The 24479-nt window shown below is 36.8% G+C and overlaps 4 protein-coding genes across 4 annotated transcripts in view; 1 reads left to right on the top strand and 3 right to left on the bottom strand.

Moving 5' to 3' along the window:
* LOC131842371 (uncharacterized) overlaps nucleotides 1-4558 on the bottom strand; it is a 65928-nt gene extending 61370 nt beyond the window's left edge. Inside the window, exon 1 of the mRNA XM_059190912.1 lies at nucleotides 4385-4558. Within this exon, the coding sequence (XP_059046895.1) occupies nucleotides 4385-4558 (174 nt within the window). The remainder of the gene's footprint in view (nucleotides 1-4384) is intronic.
* LOC131842350 (serine/threonine-protein kinase 40-like) lies at nucleotides 4308-13645 on the bottom strand. The gene is made up of 9 exons (XM_059190889.1): nucleotides 13586-13645; nucleotides 13092-13454; nucleotides 11206-11346; nucleotides 10443-10676; nucleotides 9358-9490; nucleotides 7772-7952; nucleotides 6693-6786; nucleotides 5680-5877; nucleotides 4308-5149 (listed from the first exon to the last, which is right to left on the bottom strand). The coding sequence occupies exons 2-9, from the start codon at nucleotides 13416-13418 to the stop codon at nucleotides 4574-4576; spliced, it is 1884 nt and encodes a 627-aa protein (XP_059046872.1). The 5' UTR covers nucleotides 13419-13454; nucleotides 13586-13645; the 3' UTR covers nucleotides 4308-4573.
* Nucleotides 13646-14460: 815 nt separating this feature from the next.
* LOC131842349 (AFG3-like protein 2) lies at nucleotides 14461-18070 on the top strand. Its single transcript, XM_059190888.1, has 2 exons — nucleotides 14461-16073; nucleotides 16916-18070. Exons 1-2 carry the CDS (start codon nucleotides 14618-14620, stop codon nucleotides 17773-17775), a joined length of 2316 nt encoding a protein of 771 aa, XP_059046871.1. The 5' UTR covers nucleotides 14461-14617; the 3' UTR covers nucleotides 17776-18070.
* Nucleotides 18071-19585: 1515 nt separating this feature from the next.
* LOC131842351 (transcription initiation factor TFIID subunit 3) lies at nucleotides 19586-24104 on the bottom strand. Its single transcript, XM_059190890.1, has 2 exons — nucleotides 23898-24104; nucleotides 19586-23743 (listed from the first exon to the last, which is right to left on the bottom strand). Exon 2 carries the CDS (start codon nucleotides 23722-23724, stop codon nucleotides 20281-20283), a length of 3444 nt encoding a protein of 1147 aa, XP_059046873.1. The 5' UTR covers nucleotides 23725-23743; nucleotides 23898-24104; the 3' UTR covers nucleotides 19586-20280.
* Between the last annotated feature and the right edge of the window lie 375 nt (nucleotides 24105-24479).

The raw sequence follows: 24479 nt of genomic DNA, 5'->3' as shown, positions 1-24479 counted from the left end.
TTTTTTAAGATAACAAGCATTTTTCAATTTGTTTGTTAAACTTACGACTATTAATTGCAAGGTATGTAGACGCCCTTATATTATAAATCAAATACCCGATTCGCTACAAAAAAAAATACAAAAATATAACGAGCACCTACGATGCACCATCCATAAATGAATACACACGAATTTCATGATATCATTACCCTTTCCCCTTCCGTGTCACAGCTAAAACGGTTTACTGATGACCTCGGACGAACCTCAAAAATTTTATCAAATCCTCAGATTAACGAGCCGAAAGGTTTCTCTTTCGCGTGAAAGTCGACTCTCAAGTCATATACGATTCTCGCGTGATAGTCGATTCTCGCGTGAAGGTCCATTCTCGCGTAAAAGTTGATTCTCGCGTGAAAGTCGATACTCGCATGAAAATCGAGTGAAAGTCCATTCTCGAGTGGAAGTCCTTTCTCGCATGAAAGCCGATCCTCGCGTGAACTTCGATTCTCGAGTGAAAGTCCATTCTCGCATAAATGTTGATTATCGCGTAAAAGACCATTCTCGCGTGAAAGTCGATTCTGGCGTGAAAGTCCTTTCTCGCATTGAGCCGATTCGCGAGTGATAGTCCATTCTCACGTGAAAGTCTATTCTCGCGTGAAAGTCGATTCTCAAGTAAATGATAATACGTGTAAAGGCAGCTATTGCCACACTTTGTCCCCTTTCTCCCTTCAACGTGTGACTTAACTTATGGATGAGCACAAACTATTTAATTTATAAACAAAATACAAGTAATAATGCCGATATACACAAATGTATTATATTTATACGCGATAAGTTACATCAGACTTGGCTTAGCTTATAAAATAATTCATATAAATCCATTGTTCTAATAAAAAACAGCTATTCTCGAACCAGTTTAGTTTAGTTCATAAAATATAACTAAAGTGCGTTTGACGAATTCATTATACTGATTACTCTGAACTACACGATACGGACTTGCATGTCAATGTGTGGTTCGCGTAATGTGTATTGAATTTAAAACTGTTTTATTGGCTAATAAAGTTTATTATTAACTGTTTTTCACGGCTGAAACTGGTGATCAGTACCGAGGACGGGACATGCCAAGTCTCTCATTACTTTATTTCGCTTGATGGTTTATTCTGTGGCATTTAGGAAGGACTATTGCACATGTATCTAAGATAACAGCCTTTTGTAGTGGAATGTAGATTAGTTTATTTAATTGCAGATCGTCTATTGCTTTATGTAGTGTTTTAGGAATAGTTCCTGTAGATGATAATATTACTAGTAATATAGAACTGTATTATTATTATTACTTTTTTATATTATTTTTTTTCGACTTTCGCCGGTAATCTTGATATGTACGGGCCTAAGCCAAGTACATAACAATGTTCTATCTTAGGTGGATATACCATAATACAAATGTAGGCCTAATCTGTCTGTAGAAACTTTCTAACAACGCGGCATGTGTTTAGAACTACAGCCTTCTGTAGTTGGCAGTATATATTAGAGGGCAAGTTCAGGGTATTTAGTGACTGATGCATGTGTTTCGGTATGACACCTGTAGTTGAGAGGACGAATGGGACTATTGTTACTTTTTCTAAGTGCCAGAGTCGGGTTATTTCTGTTTGTATTTATTATTATTATTATGTATATGTATTATTTCTCAGCATAGCTGGTTTTGTAGACACAGGGACGGGTTTTCATTATTATTATTATATATGTTGCTGACGTACTGGCCACATACAGTTGTTATATTATATTTTTCTAAAGAAAAAGAAAAATTTATTATATATTTTTTGTATACAGAAATTTAATATCAAATAAACATTGTGAGAGACAACAACATATATGTATATGTTTTATATATCTCCCTTTTTACAGGGGTAATACATTCAAACACGCGGGCCTTAGCCAAGCGTGGATAAGTTATATAACGATGATAACAGTGAAAACAACAGAAATTTCCTTACAATACGGCATGTATTGAGAATGACGACTTTTTGTAATAGGTCTATTGTAGAAGAGGGGATCTGCAACGTGTCTAGGTGTTTGATAAGACTTTTTGGTATAATTCCTGTGGATGACTAAACTATGGGTACTATGTGGATAGTGTGTGCTTTTCAATTATTATTATTATTCTCTTTTTCACAGCTTAAGCTGGTGACTAGTGCCGAGACGGGACATGCCAAGTCACAGATATAATAATAACAATAATAATAATAAGTAATGAGTACTTATTATTATTATTATTATTATATCTGTATACATAATAACGATCTAATATTAACTTGATAACCGAGACCGTGGTTTAGTGGCTTACAACACCGCTTCAATTCCGATCGTTCTATGTATATTATGTATTAGTTTTATTGTAAATACATACATAATATACATAGAAAATACCCAGACCGATACAAACAGTCATACTATATAGTGTTCGCATCGTAGGAGAAATCGAACCGGCGACCATCGGATGTAAACCGGTGTGCTAAACCGCTAGACTACCGAAACTGTCAATAAAATAAACTTAATACAATTTTATAGTTTCTTGGTTATTTAATTAACAACAAAATGCATTTCTTTTCTTTATCGAAGTATGCTATTTACTTGAAATTGAAACAAACTTAAAGTTTGTTTGAATTTCAAGTAAATAACTATCAAAATAATATTTAAAGCGAAAAAACTATCAAAAAATATTAATTTATTTATTCCTCCGTGAAACGCACTTTCGTTATTGTTCTCCAACTTCAAACAATACAATAAAATCATTTACATATACAAAATTTATTCGTACAATTTCTGGCAGTGTATATTGGATGACCAATTTTAATATAGCTTTAATAAAACTACAAACTTGGCTAGAAATGTTAAATCTAACAATCTATTATCAATTCTCCGCTACATAGATACAATGATAATTTTTCCTTGGACGTTCCAAGTGGAAATTATCTTGTATCGCTTAAGAGAGTTCACTGCCGCAACCTTTGGTGAAATTAAAAAAAAAACAATATCAAAAATCAATCCTAATAACAATATAAAAGAAATTATGTATGTATGTTAGTTAATATATTAGGATTGATTTCTCAATCGCAATCTCTGTGTCTGTAATCTCTACGTTAAATTAAAAAAAAAATATTAAATATTAAAATTCACAGTGCTGACAATGTTATCTGATAGAACAAAGATTGAGTGAGTTCTGTGTTTTATTTTAATCAACATTTATTTTTTAAAAGAGCAATACGCATTTTACTTGCTCATTAGTAGTAGTTACTACTAACTCCTCCTTTTTTGGAGTCGGTTAATAACTATTTGGAAACTTCAAAAGTAAAATGTAATATGATCGACTTTTTTTATAATAATATTGAAAATAATGTGAGAAATGTAGTGGGAAACACATATTAACGGTAGTAAACGCTCTTAAGAAAAACTATACATACAAGCTACAATACAATTTCTACTCTATTACAATAGTTCTTAAAGTACTTTGTTGAATAACCTGCACCTGGATAGAGTTAAAACTACAACCTATGTACAGATTGCGTTATAATTATTAAATTAGAGCTCATAATGCTGCCTTAGACGTCCACACACTTACTTTATTGGGGTAATTTTGAGCAAAATTGGAGAGGAATGCAAGCAGTCTGGCAACACTGATGAATATATTAATCAGTAAACACTTCTACTGATCAACGACATAAATTCGTTGTAACATAATAGGCAGCATAATTTCCGAAAACAATTAATTTACATTGGCAGACATCTAATTTCATTTTATCTACATTTATTTATAACGTGTGGCAACATTTAAGCATTTTTTTGTTATGGCGACTGTACTGTAGAAAATTTTAACGTTTTACTACTGCTTCATGTGGAATGTATTTAATAATTATTTTTTAATTTTTGCGATTATAATACATTAATAATATTGTTAAACGAGTTTTAATAATGCCTAGTGGAACCTAGTTGAAACGTCGAAAGAGAGATACCTTTATTTACCATACAATTATTCGAGTTAAAACCCGGGGTGTCACGTGCACGTTGCCGACCCTTAAAAAACCTTAATATACCCTTAAAAACCCCATGTTGCAGTCTCGTGAGAAAACCTCGGCAGGTAGTTCATTCCACAATCTAAATGTATGCAGGTCATCTCTGAAACTACACTGTCCGAGACTACTTAGATTCCAGTGTGTGTGGCTGAATTTCCGATCGATGGCAAGTAGTGCGATGGTAAAAGGTACCATAGACAACATGGTTTAAAAAAAATTAATTGTCATTACGACGCCACTGTTATTTGCCACCTTACACTCTGTTTATACTTCACTGTCAATATCTAATAATACCTTTAGTCATAGTAGCATAGTAATGTAACGCCAATAAATTACAGTACAGTCGCCAAAATAAATGTTGCTACATAATATTCATCATCTACTTCCTTATCCCATCCTTTTATCGTCAGCAGTATATGTTTAACTCTTTCATTCATCTCATTCACTCCTTTTCTTTCCATATCATCTTTCACACAGTCCATCTCTTTCTCGGCCTCCCTCTCCGGTATATCCATGCTATATTCAATTACCTAATTATAATCATCTGTAGTGTCTGGTGGAGATCTCGAACTCGTGTCTGGTTGTACCCTGGCCTGTACCCTGCCAAGGTCCAGGACTGGAAGCCGCACCATGTAGTCTGCATCCCACAGTCTGTCACCACTTCTACCTCGCTCCGACCAGGGTATAGCTCTGAAGTCGTTAGAACTTCCTGCACTCGTCCCTTGACCGTTCGTTGCAGCTGCCACTGGATTCAACCGAGGTATCCTCTGCGCTAACGCTCTTAACCTCGTATTCTCCTGCCTTTCTTGTCTTTCAGGTACGAAGTTCTGGACTTCTCTTCTCGTCTGCGTCTCATTCCGGGGTTGGTTGGAAGCGAACATGTGCTGATACCTGGCTATCTCACAAGGTAGTAAAGGCCTGGCGTCCCTGCCTATCCTCTGGACGGTGATCTGACGCTGGTTCTGTTGGTTCGGTGATGAGATCGATGATGAGTCGACCGTTTGCGTGGGGTGGATGATGATGCCGTTCTGTTGAACCCGCGTCGGTGATGGGAAATTTAGTGCCAGGAAATCTGGTAGTGGCACGCAGAATATGCCTAACTCTTCCTGTAAATCAATTAACAAATGATTGTTTATTGAAACTTTATACAAATTTCTACGTAGCGTATACGTATTAAAGTACCCTAAGTTACTCCTTATTACATCAGCTACCTGTCAAAAAAAGTCCCGTCAAAATAGGTCCAGCCATTTCAGAGATTAGCCGGAACAAACAGACCAACTGTCTATCGGTCTGTCTGTTCTGGCTAATCTCACAGACAAAAATGGTAAAAAGTGTTATTATGGTGTATGTACCGTAGTTATATTCATATGCATGTAGTAAAAATCGGTTATTTCAATATTACAAACAGACACTCCAATTTTATTTATATGTATAGATACTGTAATTAGTTATATAAAAAAAATCTTTTCAAAAGAGCATCACACAAGTATCTTGCTCATTCTTCTAGTGATGAATCTGCATTCCGAATGAGTGGTAGAATCAAAATATGACTATTCAAAAGTGCTTGTAATGAGTTTATTTGAATAAAGATTATTTCTATTTCTATTTCTATAAATGATCTCTAATTTCTACTTACATTAGCGTTAGGTGTTTCTCCACCATTATCCGGTATAGTAATGAAGGGCTTCCGGTCCACCTCGGTAGAAGATTGGGTGCCTTCAGGCTTCTCTTTGGTGTCCTCGTCTAAAGGCACATCGGGGACCACTTGTAGATCTTCAGGTGGATTGGGTACGATCACATAACTGGCTATTATACTTGATAGTTGATCTAGAACCTGAAAAAATAAATTAATACACATTCAGCATTATATCAGTATCATTAGTTTACAATAATGTTTGTCTTATTAATATTATAAACGCGAAAGTTTATGAGTGGATGGATGTTTGTAACTCTTTCACGCGAAAACTACTAAACGGATTTTGATGCAACTTTACAGTAATACAGCTTATGCATCTGAATACATAGGCTATACATTTCACGCAGGTGAAATCGCAGGCTCAGCTGGTTCTACATATAATTAAAAAAATACTTTCGCTAAGTTATTTTCAGTTTAAAAAAGTAGGTGATTAATAAAAGCTTACGTAATGTCAACAAACTAGTTTTACCTAAGTGCCGTTTGACGAAAGCCAGTAATTCGTTTTATGGAAATTGCGTAAGGTTTTACAACAAACTCCCAGAATCTGTAGTCAATTTGCCAGAAAAAAATTCAAATGTGTCATAAAATATTTTCTTTGTAAAAAAGCTTAGTATAAAATTGAAGAATTTATAAATGATAATAATGTTTTTGTAGAAAATATCTAACTTAAAATTCATAGCGCTGACAATGTTATCTGATTGAACAGAGATGAAGTGCGTAGCGGTTTCTATGTTGATTGTCGCATACCTAATCCTTGTTGTTAATTAAATATAAGTAAATCAATATTTATTTAAAAGAGCAACACACAAGTTTCTTGCTTATTCTTTTTCTGATGAATCTGCATTCCGAATAAGCGGTAGAATAAAAAAAAACTTGACTATTCAAAAATGCTTATATTAAGTTTATTTTAATAAAGATTATTTCTATTTAATGTATTTATTTATAACTCTTACCTCCTCTGCTAATAATCTATGTTTGGGATCCTTCACTAACAACCTTTGAATGAGAAATATCGTATTGTCTGATGCCTGTACAGAATTTCCATCTCTGAAAAAAAAACGACATAGTATTTTATAAACGGTATTAGGGTGTCTAAAGATATAATATGGAAACACTTGTGTGTGATGAATTAAAGTGTGCTAAAAAAGGTAACAACAACCATATTCTATCTAATCAATGTTTATCATCAAATAGCAGAGAAATACTTGTCTAGCGACTAGTCTACAGTGCAGTTGATTTTTTAATATATTTAAAGACAATCTAAATATATATAACTCAAAGGTGACTGACATAGTGATCTATCAACGCACAGCCCAAACCACTGGACGGATCGGGCTGAAATTTGGCATGCAGGTAGATGTTATGACGTAGGCATCCGCTAAGAAAGAATTTTGATTAATTCTACCCCCAAGGCAATAAGATAGGGGATGAAAGTTTGTATGAAACTTTTTCAATTTTAAACCGATCGGGCTGAGACTTTGCATGCATAAAGATACTATGACGTAGGCATACCCTAAGAAAGGATTTTTATAAATTCCACCCCTAAGGAGATAAATTAACGCGAGCGAAGCCGCGGGCAATGGCTAGTTCCCATATAAAGGTTAATCCGAAAAAGTTCCTAGAAGTTTACTTCTAGAATGGGAGAAAGGGGATTGTTAGTAATGTGGAAGATCTTATTGCTAGCAATGTACCATGTCAGGTTGTCCTCCACGCGGTTCCCCCTAGAAACCATTGTGATAAATTCTTGGCGAAATTGTCACGATGGGCTAACTGATCTGACCTCATGTTCATATTATCAACGTCCACTGGTGCCCCGCCAGCGTAAACCGTTAGCACAGGCGGGTGTACCATTCCATTATCATCCATAAAAAAAACCTTCTAGAAAACCGCACTGTAGAAGATCCACATTGATTGAATTGTTAATGATAAACCTCCCAAGATCTGCGAGATGTTAACCATGGTCCCTTAAGAATGGTGTTTAAGATGGTGTACTGGGAGTGAACACTGCAATATAATGAGACCAAGAACTCACGGCGGTATGTTGTAGTTGGCGGCCTGTATCCTGGTGAAGAGTTGGGCGAGGCTGGTGTCACAAAAGGGGAACTGTCCGTAAAGCATCGTGTATAACACCACACCCAGCGCCCACATGTCCGACGGCTTGCCCAGGTATGGCCGACACTGCAGCACGTCCGGAGATATGTACGCCGGGGAGCCTGCCACACATCATACATCATACACTGTTCTAACATTCCCGAGCGGGGGGAAGGGGATTGTTAGCAATGGGAACTAGTAACTCCCATTGCTAGCAATGTACCATGTTAGCTTGACCTGCACGCGGTTCTCCCTGGATACCATCGTGATGTATTCTTGGTGAATTTGTCACGATGGGCTAACTGACCTGACCTCATGCTCATCTTATCATCCTCCACTGGTGCCCCGCCAGCGTAAACCGTTAGCGCAGGTGGGTGCACCATTCCATTATCATACACAAAAAAAAACATTCCCGGGCGCTCCACACCGTCCCGTCCCTGTCCAATTCAAACGAGGATCGAAATAACGATGGCCGACGGTTCGAACTCCTAGCGATGCCCTCAGACTAAAGTCATATCCGTCAGTTGGCCTTCAGCCGCTCCATAAGTCATCCGCGGATTTGGAGTGCCATCTGTACTCGCCCCTTATCGTCCGGTGAAGCTGTAAAGGCCAGCTGCGGCCAACAGCAATAGAGTAATCCGAAAAAAAACTGTTCTAATATATGCTGCACCCGTCCCACATGTCCAACGACTCGCCCAGGTACGGCATTGGTGAGCCTGCACCATACAATATAATAATAACATTCCAGAACAATCCACAAAGCGCCATCTAGACTCGAACTAAGCAGAGCTCGTGTTATGGGTACTAGACAACTGAAATATGTCATCATCATAGTCATCAATACAAAAGTTTGTACTGTCCACGCGTTGGTGTAGATGATAGTGGTGGGACTGGTGTAGCGAACTCCTTGATAGGTTTTTGTACTATTTTTAAATTTTATAATAATATTCTTTGACATATTCCTTTTGTTACTTTCTATTTATATATCGCTGTCATACTAGTCGCATTTTATTTTATCTCCGTATTTTCCTCATTAAAACCCTCAGCACCTCTCACTCATCAGACACATTTGATACCTCCGCTTCAACTGGAGATGCAGAGACTTCATCATCACCGTGGCTTCGCCGTCACATTCATATTGTTCTTCTTCAATAGCACTATTGTATTAGTTTTTACGCATTCTTTACTCAGTACAGTGCAAGGAACCGAACCCGCGACCAACGGAAGCAAGGCGGTGCGCTGAAGCGCTAGACTACCGAGGCCACCGAATACATCATGAACTACCTGCCGAGGTTTTCTCACGAGACTACAGCATGTAGTTTTTCAAGAAGGGTATATTAAGGTTTCTTAAGGGTCGGCAATGGATACGTGACACCCCTGGTGTTTCAGGCGTCCATAGGCTATGGTAACCATTTACCAGCAGATAGGCCGTATGCTTATTTGCCACCATAGCAGTATAAAAAAAAATTAAATTATATTGTCTCATATATATCCACACTTGGTAATATTATTTACTATTTCACTCACCCCGCTGATCTTTCAGTAGATCCCTGTCGCTGCCGAGATGAGTCCCGAGGCAGAAGTTGGTTATGATAACTCGGCCCGTCCTTTGGTTTAATACTATATTACCTAATTTTATATCTCTATGTACTATGTTTCTCTGAAATTGCAATTAAAATTTTGTTAAAGCGGTGAAAGTTATATCATACGATACTAGCTACCCACCCCGGCTTCGCACGGGTGTACATGTATTGTATATATAAACCTTCCTCTTGAATCACTCTATCTATTAAAAAAAAAACCCGTTGCGTAGTTTTAAAGATTTGATTTAAGCATACATAGGGACGGACAGACAGTGATAGCGAAATAGAAATAGAAATAATCTTTATTCAAATAAACTTAATATAAGCACTTTTGAATAGTCAAGTTTTTTTTATTCTACCGCTCATTCGGAATGCAGATTCATCACAAGATAGAATAAGATAGATAAAATAGAGTAGGATTCGCCTCACAATCAGGAATGAAAATTATAATTTTTGTACATGATTTACGAAACAATAATGAGTAAATTAAATGTTAAGTCAATTCTCACAAAGATACAGAATTTTTCAATAGTTGTCTGCATACAACTGAACTGTCCCATCAACTGATTTAAACACAATTTTTTTTTGTGAATAACATATAAATAAACTTGGAGTGTCTGTTTGTAATCTTGAAATAATCGTTTGTTACCTATATACATATGTATATATATACACATAACGCATGGTACATACACCAAAATAACATTTTTTATAATTTTTGTCTGTCTATCTGTTGTCTGTTTATTCCAGCTAATCTCTTAAAAGGCTGGACCGATTTTGACGGGACTTTTATTGGCAGGTAGCTGATGTAATAAGGAGTAACTTAGGTTACTTTTATTTTAGAAAAATAAAGTGAAAAACCACGCGGACGAAGTCGCGGGTACAGTTAGTTATGAATACAAAACAACCAGACATAAATATCATACCATCAACAATCATACCATCAGAAGTAAGACGATAAACTGCTATACCACTGAGAAGTTCTGGAATAATAAACTGTATAATATAGAAAACTCCATAATTACATACCTTATGCAAATTTGCTACTACCCTAACAATATCGTAGAAGATCAATATTGCTTCTTTTTCTGGAACCTTCTTAACTTTGGTAACATACTGTTGCAGGTTGATGAGTTCAGAGCCTTTCTCACTGAACTGGTGGGAGGTCACACAGTCCAGCACAAGGAATAGTCTTTGTCTAACTCGGCCAGTGTAAATAAAACCAGGGCCATTGGGGTTTGGCACTTCTTCTAATGCATGGTCCTGGAAGCAGTTTGGAATCTTTAAGGTTGATTTTCTATAGAAAGGATACTATGTTACTAATGGGTAATAATAACCCAATTACTAATAATATATCCTCATAATAATTATGGTTAATTTGTCTAGATGTCATCCTTCACTGGTGCCCCACCAGGATATACTATTACTGCAGGTGTATTCACTATTTCATTCACAAGAAAAATCTTTACAGACAAATTTATATGCACGAAAATAAAATTGGAGTGTCTGTTTGTAATATTGAAATAATTGTTTTTTAGTACATGCATATGAATTTAAATGTGGTACATATAACAAAATAACATTTTTTACAATTTTTGTCTCTCTGTCTGTTTGTTCCGGCTAATGTCTGATATGGCTGGACCGAATTTGACGGGACTTTTTTGGCAGGTAGCTGATGTAATAAGCAGTAACTTAAGCTACTTTTATTTTAGAAAAATAAAGTTAAATTCCAAGCGGATGAAGTCGTGGGGAACAGCTAGTTTCTATTCAAGATGAATGAATGTCTTGTTACCTTAAACAGACCATGGTGGTGTATAACTCCATCTTGGTCCTTCAACAGTGATAGTAGTGAGTACTCTGTGTGTAGCAACATTTTTCCTTGCCTGTCATCTTGTGTTTCTTGCCCATCACTCCTCAATGTTAATATTTTTACCTATAAATAACACAGATTTTAAACCACAGATTAAAACAGGACTAATAATGAAGGAAACTTGCGAGTACTACAGAAAAACATATGCAGAGACTAAGAGTATGTCGAAACTCAATAGAAAGAAGTGTTATCGGTGTTAAACTATGAGACAAAATTAACCTAATAAAAATAAAAGAAAAAACAAAATTTAAAAACATTGAAACAACTGTTAAATCTATGAAGTGGAGGTGGACAGGCCACATGATTAGGGATAAAATACCAAAATGGACAAAAGACATTACAGAGTGGTACCCGAGAGGACACAAAAGAAGCAGAGGCAGACAGACTAAAAGATGGGATGATGACATCAGGAAGGTAGCAGGGAAAATTTGGACTCAGAGTGCAAGGGACCAAACCCTATGGAAATACTTGGAGGAGGCCTATGTCACATGACAGACTGATGACATTCAGATGTGGAAAAAAAAATTTATAGACTAACAGGACCGCAGTTACTGCTGTAAATTTGTAGTATAATGTTAACAATAAATAAAGACTTTTATTATCATTTATTATTAATAATGTAGGAACTATCTTGAATTTTTTTTATGTTCCTGTTTTATCTGCGATCAGTATGTCTACTATAATCGGATTGGTCAGCAAATGGCCCTTTATCTAGGAATAACTATCTTGTAATGATTGCATAATAATTATATTATTAGCACCAATACATAAACATAATAATATTAAACATGGTCCCCATACAAACCATAGAGACTATGGTCACCGCCCAACTGATTTAACTATATTCTTAGACCTATTTTTCAGTTTTTCAAAGCTGTAAAGGGCAGTCAAGGTATTACAGTAGTAAAATAGTGTGAAAAGGAGGAAGAGATTTATAAGTAATAGGAGGAGATGAAGATTGTTGGTAATGTGAATTAATAACCATTTATTCCTAGCAATGTACCACATCAGGTTGACATCCACATGGTTCCACATATGAAACCAACCACTATGATAAATTCATAGTGAATTTGTCATGATGAGCTAACTGACCTGACTTCATGCTCATTTTACCATCCTCCATTGGTGCCCTGTCAGCACAGATGGAAGCATCATTCCATTATCATTTCTTGGAAAAAATATATATAAGTAATGAGAATTGGGGGCCCTATTTTTTTTTTTTGTTGATGATAATGATATGGTGCTACCGCCTGCGCTAACGGTTTACGCTGGCAGGACACCAGTGGAAGATGATAAGATGAGGTCAGGTCAGTTAGCCCATCGTGACAAATTCACCCGGAATTTAACATGATGGTTTCCAGGGGGAACCGCGTGGAGGTCAACCTGAAATGGTACATTGCTAGCAATGGGGTCATGAGACTACATTACTAACAATTCCCTACCCCCCTGGGGGCCCTATTGCTAGCAATGTACCAAGTCTGGTTGACCTGGGAAATCATCAAGGTTGACTGGTGCCTACCAATGTATACTGTAAGGGTAGGTTAGAAAAATTCCCTGATTACCCATAAAAAAATATATACAATTCAAATCAAAGTGTCTTTAATTTTATAGGTCTATTATGGACATTTATAACAGATAAATCCACAATGCAAATGCAAAATTCCTTTGGAGAGTAGTTTGGACTAAGAAATACTGAAAAGAAATTTAACTGTGACTATTTCCAAATGATATCAAAATAATACAGATTAAATATAGCGCGAATACAGTAACCAGAAGCATATGTTATTGAATAATACACATAAACAAACCTGATAAAAGTCATCTGTTCTCTCCTTACGTGCTAAACACTGGACTATACTCTTCACAGGACTGGGCCCTAACTTAGGGCCCAGCAAATAAGGTCCCGCCTTACGGACATACTTATCCGGAACTATGGTACCAGCAAGTGGGACATCACTCTTATTGTATGTCACCTCACATTTCTTTGAATTAGTCTTTTTAGAATTCTTTAGAACACCACTAGAAGTTGAGCTGGCGTAGGCTGAAACTCTAGCGATCTTCGGGCTTGGTTGCAGGAGCAAAGGTCGTGTCCTCTTTCCGTGATTTGTACTGCTTTCTGGCTTTTGCTGATCCATAACTTTACGGGAATAACAGCTGAATTTGGATCACTCCTGTCAATTATGTACACGAATTAATTTGTTTACCAATCAGATTATTATTTGAATTCAATGAGTTTCAAAACTAAATTGATGAATACCAATAGGATTAATTAAATAAAATATTTTTTTGACTATTTATTTACCTTATTTGGAACGAAAATGTCTGATCTTGCTCGTTCAGAAGTTAATTTACTATATGCATATATATTTTGTAAATTTGTAACATATTTTATATAAACTTAGGTTACATTAATTATTTAGAAATATATATCGATATTTAAATTTTTATTCATTCAATTTCTACCTGCTTTTTTAATTTCATTTTCTGATACTTTTATTTTTTTCTTTACTTCTGAACGAAACTGGTTGTCATTTTTCAGTCAGTAGACTGAATCTATGATCATTTTATTGATAAAGGTGTGTACACATGATATCAAACAGCTTGAAAGATTTCACTTTTAGTGAAGTCTTTCGAGCGCGTTATTTGTCCGTTTCCAGAAAACAATTTTATTATATTCGTCATATTTAGTCAATTTTATTATTTCGTCAGTTTAGTTACACTGAGCAAGTAATAATAACTTTTTAAAATGTGACTACATTTATTGCTTTTAAGTTTCCTAAGAACCAATGGGTAGGCTATTTTACAATATCTATTATTTATAATTATAAAAAAAAGTTCAATCAAAAATTATCGCATGGATCATGTTGAAAAATGTATTACACACACTCACAGACATACATTATAGTTAAGTCCGAGAACATTATTATAATATAACTAATTGTACCTAAGTATGACAAATTTGGGTATTATTTTTTATTGTAATACATAAAGATCTCGAAATTTCAAGAAACTACAATAATTTATAATATTATTGTAGTACCTGTGAAGATAAAAATTGATAATTATGTATAAGGTTTCTGTCTGTGTCTATAAACATTATTATATTTTTGAAAATTAAAAATTATTGTGTGTATGGGGTTCAATTTCCGGTGGTTTACGTGACTGTCAAATTAGATACCTATTTGATCGAGTTTTTTGACAAGTTGACATAACTTTTCTAACCATGTTTTGTCATGATATTTCTTGATGATTTTTCCTGATTTAATTCTTAGTACAGTTGTGCAATAATACTAAAAATATTAATTATTGTAAATAGACAAAAGATTTGAGCAGCATGTGGAAGGGTCTCAGGTTAACACATTCACAGTTATCAAAGATACATTTCAATGGCCATAAGCTTCAACCTATTGGAGTTCCAGCCTTAGATTCTGTGTTAAATCAGTGGTATGAGTTCTGCAAAAAGCCGCCCAAGGGCTTCGAGAAATACTTCCAACCAGGTACCAGCCAGAAACAACAGAAAACACCCGATAAAGATGGAGCTCCGACACCATCGAAAAATTCACCGCCTTCGCCGAAACCCAGCTCGTCTCCAGATAAATGGAATATGAATATGTTTTCAAATACTACAGGAGGCGGCAGAGGTGGCGGCCGAGGCGGATACGACGGATCCGACAAGGAGAAATGGATGATGTTTGGCGCTTTGGGGGTGATGACATTACTCGCTTCGTTTGCCTATTTCGAGCTTCGATACAGAGAAATTAGTTGGCGAGACTTTGTGAATTTATATTTAAATAAGGGTACCGTAGAAAAATTGGAAGTGATCAACAAAAAATGGGTGCGTGTGAAGTTACACCCTGGATCAGCACTGGAAGGAAAAATTATTTGGTTTGCAATCGGCAGTGTTGACTCCTTTGAAAGGAACTTAGAGAATGCACAAGTAGAGATGAGTATAGACCCACCAAACTTTGTTCCTGTTATTTATAAAACTGAAGTTGAAGCATCCAGTCTGACAGGATTATTGCCGACATTACTTATAATAGGCTTTTTAATATACATGATGAGGAGATCAGCTGATATGATGGGCAGGGGAGGCCGTAAAGGTGGTGGTCTTTTCGGCGGAGTTATGGAGTCAACCGCAAAGCTAATCAATCCCACCGATATTGGTGTTAAATTCCAAGACGTGGCTGGATGTGAAGAAGCTAAAATTGAAATTATGGAGTTTGTCAATTTCCTAAAAAATCCACAGCAATACATCGATCTAGGGGCAAAGATACCAAAGGGTGCATTACTGACTGGGCCACCGGGCACTGGTAAAACATTGCTGGCAAAAGCAACATCGGGAGAAGCAAACGTCCCATTCATTACGGTCTCTGGTTCAGAGTTCTTAGAAATGTTTGTGGGTGTTGGTCCATCCAGAGTTCGAGATATGTTTTCGATGGCACGAAAGCATGCTCCATGCATTCTTTTCATTGATGAAATTGATGCTGTTGGTAGAAAGAGAGGTGGACGCAGTCTTGGTGGGCATTCAGAGCAGGAGAACACTTTAAATCAGCTTTTAGTTGAAATGGACGGATTTAACACTACCACCAATGTGGTGGTACTAGCTGCAACAAATAGAGTTGATATCCTTGATAAAGCTCTTCTTAGACCTGGAAGGTTTGACAGACAAATCTTTGTACCAGCACCAGATATTAAGGGCAGAGCATCTATATTCAAGGTCCATTTAGCACCGTTAAAGAGCTCATTGAATAAAGAAAATTTGGCTCGTAAAATGGCTGCCTTAACACCAGGTAATTATCAACTAAACAAAAATTATAATTTCTTTTATTTTTTTTATCTGAGTACATTTGCGATCAGTCCCAGGACTATATCCGAATCTGTTTTGTTATGTAGAGTGGCTTCCTATTGGAAACTTCTACTCATCTGCATCCTAAAGTTACTCCTGATCTGCTATCTCCAGGATGAAGGTGTTTTAGCTTAACTAATTTCTTTTATTTAATTAATATTCTCAATGTCATAGGGTAAGATTATTAAAATATATAGATGGCACTGATAAATTACATCACATGATAAGAGAAGGGTGCTGAGGGTGTGACTTTGTGTGAAGAAGGGGTGGAAGAGGTCCTTACATTTCCAGACATATTTCGAAACTTAATGTAAAACACAAAATATGAACTCTTAGCAAAAAACTTATAGCCCCGTCTCCCTAGTGTGACAAGAATGACAGGAGGAGTAAAAAATTATATAATTCTTTAGTATCCATAAGAAAGGCTCTGCTTAGCTAGAAACTAGTGGCACTGTGTGTAATTTTCCAGGGTTATTATTCAAATTCAAATTCTTTACTCTGAGTTAACTATCATTATTATGACTACTTACTGTAATCAACATGAAAAAAACTGACTTCAATAACATTATTAAGGACAACTTAAAAACTTTAAAATTTAACCAAGTTCTGACCTAAATAAGATCTCATACAAAAACCTTTTAAGGTAACACAAAAAAGAATACTAATAAGTGTAATTGAGAATCTCTGTTTTTTAATTCCGTTAAAAAGTGTAGAACTAGACAGATGAGTCTATGTCCTTTCTACGTAGTTGTTCACATTATGTAATTTTATTCGTTATGATTCCAGGTTTCACAGGCGCCGATATCGCCAATGTATGCAATGAGGCAGCACTGATTGCAGCTAGAGAACTCGCAAACGACATCACCATGAAGAACTTTGAACAAGCTATTGAGAGGGTAGTCGCTGGCATGGAGAAGAAATCCAATGTTCTTCAACCAGATGAAAGAAAGATTGTTGCCTATCATGAAGCTGGGCATGCTGTGGCTGGCTGGTTCCTACAACATGCAGATCCTCTCCTTAAAGTCTCTATTATACCTAGAGGAAAAGGTCTAGGATATGCCCAGTATTTGCCAAAAGAACAATATCTTTACAGTAAGGAACAATTGTTTGATCGAATGTGTATGACTCTTGGAGGCAGGGTAAGTGAAGAAATATTCTTCGGCAGGATCACAACAGGCGCACAAGATGATTTGAAGAAGATAACACAAAGTGCATACGCTCAAATAGTGCACTATGGCATGAATCCTAAGGTTGGTAATGTCTCATTCGAAATGCCACAACCTGGAGAAATGGTCATCGATAAACCCTATTCAGAGAAAACGGCGGAATTAATAGATTCTGAAGTAAGAGATTTGATTTCAAACGCACATAAACACACAACCGATTTGTTAACAAAACACAAAGAGAATATTATCAAAGTCGCGGAGCGTTTATTAAAACAGGAGATTCTTAGTAGAGATGACATGATAGAACTATTAGGAGCGAGGCCTTTCCCTGAAAAGAGTACTTACGAGGAGTTTGTAGAAGGGACCGGATCTCTTGAAGAGGATACAACTTTGCCTGAAGGACTTAAGGATTGGAATAAAGAAAAACAAACACCTCCTACTGAAAGCGTACCCTCGGGGGCTAGTGCCAGTAAAAATTAAGCTCTGTAGATTATTGTTTTGTAGACAGTTATATGTGAAATAAATATTTTAATTACCTTTAAGACTTAAAGGAATTTTTCGTTTGCCTGTATGTGTGTAGTTATTTTCAGATAGTTCTGAAGAGTGGTTCAAATGATGCTAGTGTTACAGGTGGCAAAGTAAATTAGTACATCGTTAATATGACTGTTTGAATGTATTTTATTTATTAACAAAAGGCTGTTCATGTATTTAAATCTGTAATATAGCCGCTTGTATGTTACATAATTATATGCTTTTTGTAAAATGAATAAATTCCTCGAGCTTTTAATGGTTTAAAAACGTTTCGTCGATTATTCCCCTACATATAAAATATATACACGCCCTATCAGAATGTCTACTGTATTAAAGTTAGGAATTAACAAATCATGTGTCATCAATCTAATTAGGTTTCGGGCGGAACGTCCTTATGATGACTAAATTTGAGAGTGCTATGCAATTATACGGCCCGACTGATGGTAAACCAACGAAATCCGTGGCAATTTGCAACAACAGGCAATATACTTGTCATTAGCAATTCGGTCTTATGACAAATCGGATACCAAGCTACAAATCTCTGCATAGTTTAGCATCTAATCTATGTAAGTATATAATTATGTACTTGACAAGAATAATTATAAAAAAGGGTGCAAATGCATTCAATAAAACTGAAACTACTATATTAAAGAGAAATTATCTCACCTACTTCTATATGCAAGTACATTGTTTAGAACGTTGTTTGTAGTTGGAAGGGGATTGTTAGTAACGTGGATTAATAACCCTATTGCTAGCAATATATCAATATCTGGATGACCTCCACGCGGATACTCCTGGAAACCATCATGTTAAATTCTTGGTGAATTTGCCACGATGGGCTAACTGACCTGACCTCATGCTCATCTTATTATCCTCCACTGGTGCTCCGCCAGCGTAAACCGTTAGCGCAGGCGGGATCATCATTCCATTATCATCCATTAAAAAAAAGTGTTTTGTTTGTTTAAAGAAGAATTTGAAGCTATGGAGGCCAGCTGCGGCCGAAAGTATTAGAGTAGTAAAAAAAACCATTCCGAAGGTCTAAGACTCTAAGAAATCATGTCTTTGTATCCTTTTCTTTACATATGGAAAAATCTTTACAGAGACAGTTCTCCCGCTGGAGGAATAGCAAAGTGGCTATATGAGATTCTTACTAAAAACGACATGGTGTAACTACGAGTCACTGATGCTGTAGTCATGGGGTCGCAGTAGCATATATCTGTATCCTGAAGTTTGAATTATGCCAATAACAAATAAGGTATTAGATGCATTGGGATATTTTATTTCTCGTTGGTACGTATAAGGGTTTTACCAGTCATCTACTCTATGGTACAAGTGAATGACATCAGTTAGAACTTTGTCAAAATTGTAAAGCTTGAGTTCCACTATATATATTTTAATAGAATTAAATATATATTATGTATAATGTAAATACATATTTATGATGATTCAATGCAAGTCTATTAGTATTTTAGGTATATTTATCCCAATTGAGTTTCTCATCTATGTTCTGGTGCGTGGTAACTCATTCACAAATAATACCTACATTACTAAAGAGACTACTACATTTGTACATATAAAATGCTGTAATTTTTGTTCTCTTTAGTAAATGTAACAAACATTTAAAAACAATTAACTTTCTAGTTTATTCTTAGTTTTGGAAAATTGAATAATATGGAAATAAATTGTTTTTGCTATAACAAGTTTATTCGGGCGCTACGTATGAGAGTAGGAACAAAATAATGGACTACAATTTCGGGTACCAATATATTTAATTGGCCACTGGCTGAAATAATAAAAAATACATTGCCTTCAACCACGTAACGATGTCCTAGGGTGCACATATCCCATTAACAATTTTAATCGTCATTGGCCTAACTGTTGTTATTGTGATAGTTCGAGTCATAATTACAAACATGCAGTGTGCGGGGTGCAACCCTGTACATAAAATCGAAGGTAAAACCTCAACAAAAAAGAAAAAACAGGGTTATATTAAAATTATAATATGAAAATATTCAAATATCGGCCGAAAATACATCCGGCCCTTCTTTCTGTTTATTTAAATATTCACTACAATTAACTTTTTACATCACCAAATATCTTAAGTAAATTCAGTTTGTACAATATAAAAAGAATCTTATAATATTAATCTATTTACGCGAGTAGTGTATAACACGCCCGCGCTTCCTCTAAACGAGCGAACGACAATTAAGACAAATCATAACAAAAAATATCTAAAATTATGGTAATTATTACAAGTATAACTACACTATTTTTATGTTCAACATTTTATGTCAATATTTAATTATCAATCTATACTTAAGTCTAGCCTATGATATAACATTATAGATGAAACATTCTCATGATATCAATCAACAATAATCCATTAACAATTCTCATACACGTTCGTCGGCGAACGGAAATTAGGACTAATCTCGGCGGCGACGAAAGCCCGTATCAATGACAGTCTCTGAGCTTGTCGGCCTTGGGCTTGCGGCCGCGCTTCCTGGCGGAGGGCACGCCCTGCAGCAGCAGCGCGGCGCGCTTGGCGAGGCACGACTCGCAGAACCAGTCCTCGGAGGCGCCGGGCTCCTCGGAGATGCCGACGCACAGCCAGTGGTACCAGCCGTCGCAGCCGTCGCAGCCGATCATGGGCGAGCCGTTGTCGGGGCGGCCGCAGGCGGGGCACACCCAGATCTTGGTCCCGTGCTCGTCCACGTAGTAGGGCGTGGGCAGCGCGCCCGCCTCGTCCGACGGCGAGCTCAGCTCGTCGTCCAGCTGCTCCGCGGCGCCCTTCTTGAGCGGCTTCAGCAGGATGCGCTTGTACTTGTTGGAGTGCCCCGAGGGCGGGTGGTTCTTCCGCGCCGGGGAGCTGGCGCCGGGCGGCGGGGAGGCGGGCGCGTCCTCCGCGCTGTGGTTGTGCTTGGAGTGCTTGGTCTTGGGCGGCCTGGTGACCAGCGCGGAGATCTGCGCCAGTTCCGGCGAGCGGCTGTGCTCCCGGGACGCCGCGGCGTCCCCGGAGGCCGCCTCGTCCTCCTCCTTCTTGACGACCGGCTTGATGTTCAACTTGAACAGGTCGGGCGAGCTCGGCGGCATCGGCGAATTAGAGTTAGACCGCGAGGAGCTCAGCTTCAGCGTGAGTTTCGGTATTAACCCGTCCGCTACCTTCTCCTTCTTTTTCTCTTTCTTCTCTTTTTTTATTTTATCTTTTATTTCCTGTTTCTCCTCTTTTTCTCTCTTCTTTTCTGATTTGTCTTTATTCTTATCCTTTTTATCCTTCTTTTTCTTTATCTTTATACCATCTTTATCTTTTTTCTCTTTCTTATGTGACTTTTCTTTTTTCTTTTCTATATTATCTAGCTCTCTATCTTGGGATACCTCGGGGATGGACTCCTTGATGGGTTCCAGTTTCGGTTCAGGTTGAGGAGGTGCGATGGGAGCTGCGGCCACAGAAGGCACTACAGGTTCAGATACAGGCGAGCGACTGCGTACTGGAGGCTCTCTTGGCTCAGGTCTCACTGGTTCTGCTTTTGGAGGATTCAGTTCTATTGTAATATCTGGCTGTACAGGTGGCATTTTAAATAAACTCGATTTATGATCTTTATGGGATTTAGACTTGTGTTTTTGTAATATATTTGGAATGGTTGGAGATTTGTGCTTATCATGTCTATCTTTTTCGCGCGACATTAGAGGAGATTTATGTAAGCCTCGATCTTCGTCATTATCGACGGGTATCACCTCTAAGCTAGGGCGCCGTAACATCGAAGGTATTTTCATTGATGCAGACCTTGATGTGTGTGCAAAGTTGTCCATTGACATAAGTGGATTATGTAAACCAGGATTTAGACTGGAAGCCAAGAAACCTGGACCTGGAATTATACCAGGCCCACCTACTCCTAAGCCGGCAAAAGGGTTCGAGAGGAGATTTGATGGACCAAGACCTCTTAATGCTGGATTATTAGCTAAACCAGCAAGGAAATCATTCCCAGGTATTAAACCAGGGTTTGGTATTAAACCTGGCCCTGGCATTAAACCTCTACCTGGTATGTTAGGGAAAAAGGGAAACCCAGGGGGCAGTGGCATTTTTGAATCACCTTTTGCTCTTGACTTTGATGGTTTTGGATGACTCATTTTCAAAACTTGTTGTTCAAACAACTTTTGTTGTTGCTTTTTTAACAATTTAGCTTCCAATTTTGCCACTTTGTCTTTTTTATCTTTGTGTTTCTTTTCTTTTTTCGTTTTTGGACTTGTGCTAGCTAGATCTTTGGGAAATGGTACTTGTAAGGATTTGTTAATGGATAAACTTGGACGAGGTTCATTTTGAGGAGGTCTAGTTTGTGTTACTGGTGCAATAAAGTCCATAGAATCATCATCAATACTTATAACTTCATTACTTCTTATGTCTACTATAGACAAATTTACAGCACTGTTATCATTATTATTAACAACTGGCTCTTCAGGTTTCATTCTAACATTTTCATGTGTTCTATTATTAATTGCATTGTGATGCACAGAATTATGTAACATTGAGATCATGGAATCAGAATGTGACTTATCTGGAACAACCTCTGGAGTACTCTTATCTTCTTTAGATTTGTTCGTTATTCTTTTAAATATATTAATCTTTGATCTATCAGGTTGAGAAGCTAATTTCTCCTCTTCCTCAATTACTTCTTTCTTGATTTCTATATCAGGTATAAAGGAATTTGTATGTTTATTTACAGGTATAGAATTAGATACAAGAGGTGATTTTGATATTGGAATTTTTCTTGGTACAGGAATTGCTTCTTCCCCAGGGAGAAAGTTCTTCGATATTACCGGTGGTGGATCTATAGGTTCTTGCTTTATGACCGGTCTGACAATTTCAGGGACTATTGGTGCTGTTGGGGGTGGCATGACATTAATGAGGGGTGGTAGAGTAGGGCGCGGCGCCGGCATTGTAACATGATTATGATGGGTTGGATGAAGTTCTTTGCTTTTCATAAGACGTCCAGGTGGATATTTATTCAATTTACTATCTTTTGATTTACTACTTTCACTTTTATGACTTTTATCTTTTCTTTTACTTTTCATAATTTTACCATTCAATAACTTATTCTTCTTAGATTTTTTATCACTTTTATCTACTACTGGTGCTTTCATGGTATTAGAATGATGAGAATTTGGTTTATGTTTTTCATAATGTTTCTCTGACACAATTGTAGGAGGCCGCGCTTCGGGTAGTTTTCCTTCCCTCGCTGGTGAGAGAAAACCAGACATGGTCATCATTACACTGCTAATTTCTCTAGTCCTCTCTTCTTCTTCCAATCGGAACCTTGGCCTTTTGCTGTTTGGCAATGACACAGGATCAATTGGCCTCTTAAAAATGTCTTTTGGTTTTTCGGGACTGTCAGTAACAGATATCTCTGGACTTGGACACTTTGTATTCATTTCACTATTATCAATGCCATTCTGATGAATCTCAATAGTACCTGCAACAGCCGGTGTGTCCCGTTCCTTTTCTGGGTACATTGGAGGGAGGTGTTCATGAACATGCACAGGTCTTGTGACAACCTCATGACTACCGGGTTTAAGAAAATTCAAATTGGATTCTTTAGGTTTTGGAAACCTTTCACCATTGGTTGGTGCTGCTACAGGTGGCACAGACCGAGTATACTCTGCCAACTCAGGTAATTGCACATGTAAATCGCGAAATACTAATCCTAAGTCATGTAAATTTGGTTCAGTCCTATTAAATTGTTCTGCATATCTGCTAGCTTGAGTGCCAAGTGACTGAATGTATTTCTCTAACACATGAACCAGTATGTCCAGTGGAGTCGAGTTTATTCCGTTCCATCCTATAGTTTGACATATTTGCGCAACATTCCTTCGAAGTATCTCGCGGGCGTACGCCTCTGACATTATTACACCAACAAGTTATCTGGAACAAACGAATATGTCACATAAACTACGGTAAATTGAACAAAAATAACTAGATATCCATTAGAAAATAATATTTACCGCTATCACTATAGAATAAGAATAGATCAGTTGTGACAGTATAGCTAAAACAGCAGTTCTCATGATTTTCATACCTGCAAGTGTCCAATGGCACAGAGACGTGAACGCGAACAGGTGGAAACTCCAAGTTTGGAACACACATGTATGCTTTACTATAATCTTCAAGAATCACGGATAATTTATATAAACACAAAAATCGGTTTGTGTGCAAAATAATGAAGTGTTTACGTAAAAACTTCTCAGCATTCTAAAAACACAGTGCCCCGTGCGCCATGATTGCATTTTGGATTGTCAATGTACATTGTTGCCAGACAGAAAAAAAGATAATGGCGATGGCGGTTTATTGAGATGCGTTCGAATAGCTCTAATTGTTTATCAATTTCAAATCTTATGAATTTTAAGGTGTTATTTTTTTTAATTTATAACTGATTATACTACAAATTATTACTTATTATAACATTATTTCTATTCTGATTACTTCATTTTTCAACATTGAAACCTTTACATATAAAATTTGTAAATAATACGTATTTTTATTTAAAAAATAGTAACTGCAATTTATTTTAGATACATGCATTATTGCTATATAATTAGTAATAGAAATGTTTCTTAGCTTAAATTTAATTATAGGTGCAAACTTATTATTGTAATATGTT

This window comes from Achroia grisella, unplaced genomic scaffold (genome assembly GCF_030625045.1).
Source record: "Achroia grisella isolate CSIRO2021 unplaced genomic scaffold, CSIRO_AGI_Agris_v1 utg2167, whole genome shotgun sequence".
In the NCBI taxonomy this organism is placed as follows: Eukaryota; Metazoa; Arthropoda; class Insecta; order Lepidoptera; family Pyralidae; genus Achroia; species Achroia grisella.
This window is presented reverse-complemented; position numbering and strand designations above follow the sequence as displayed.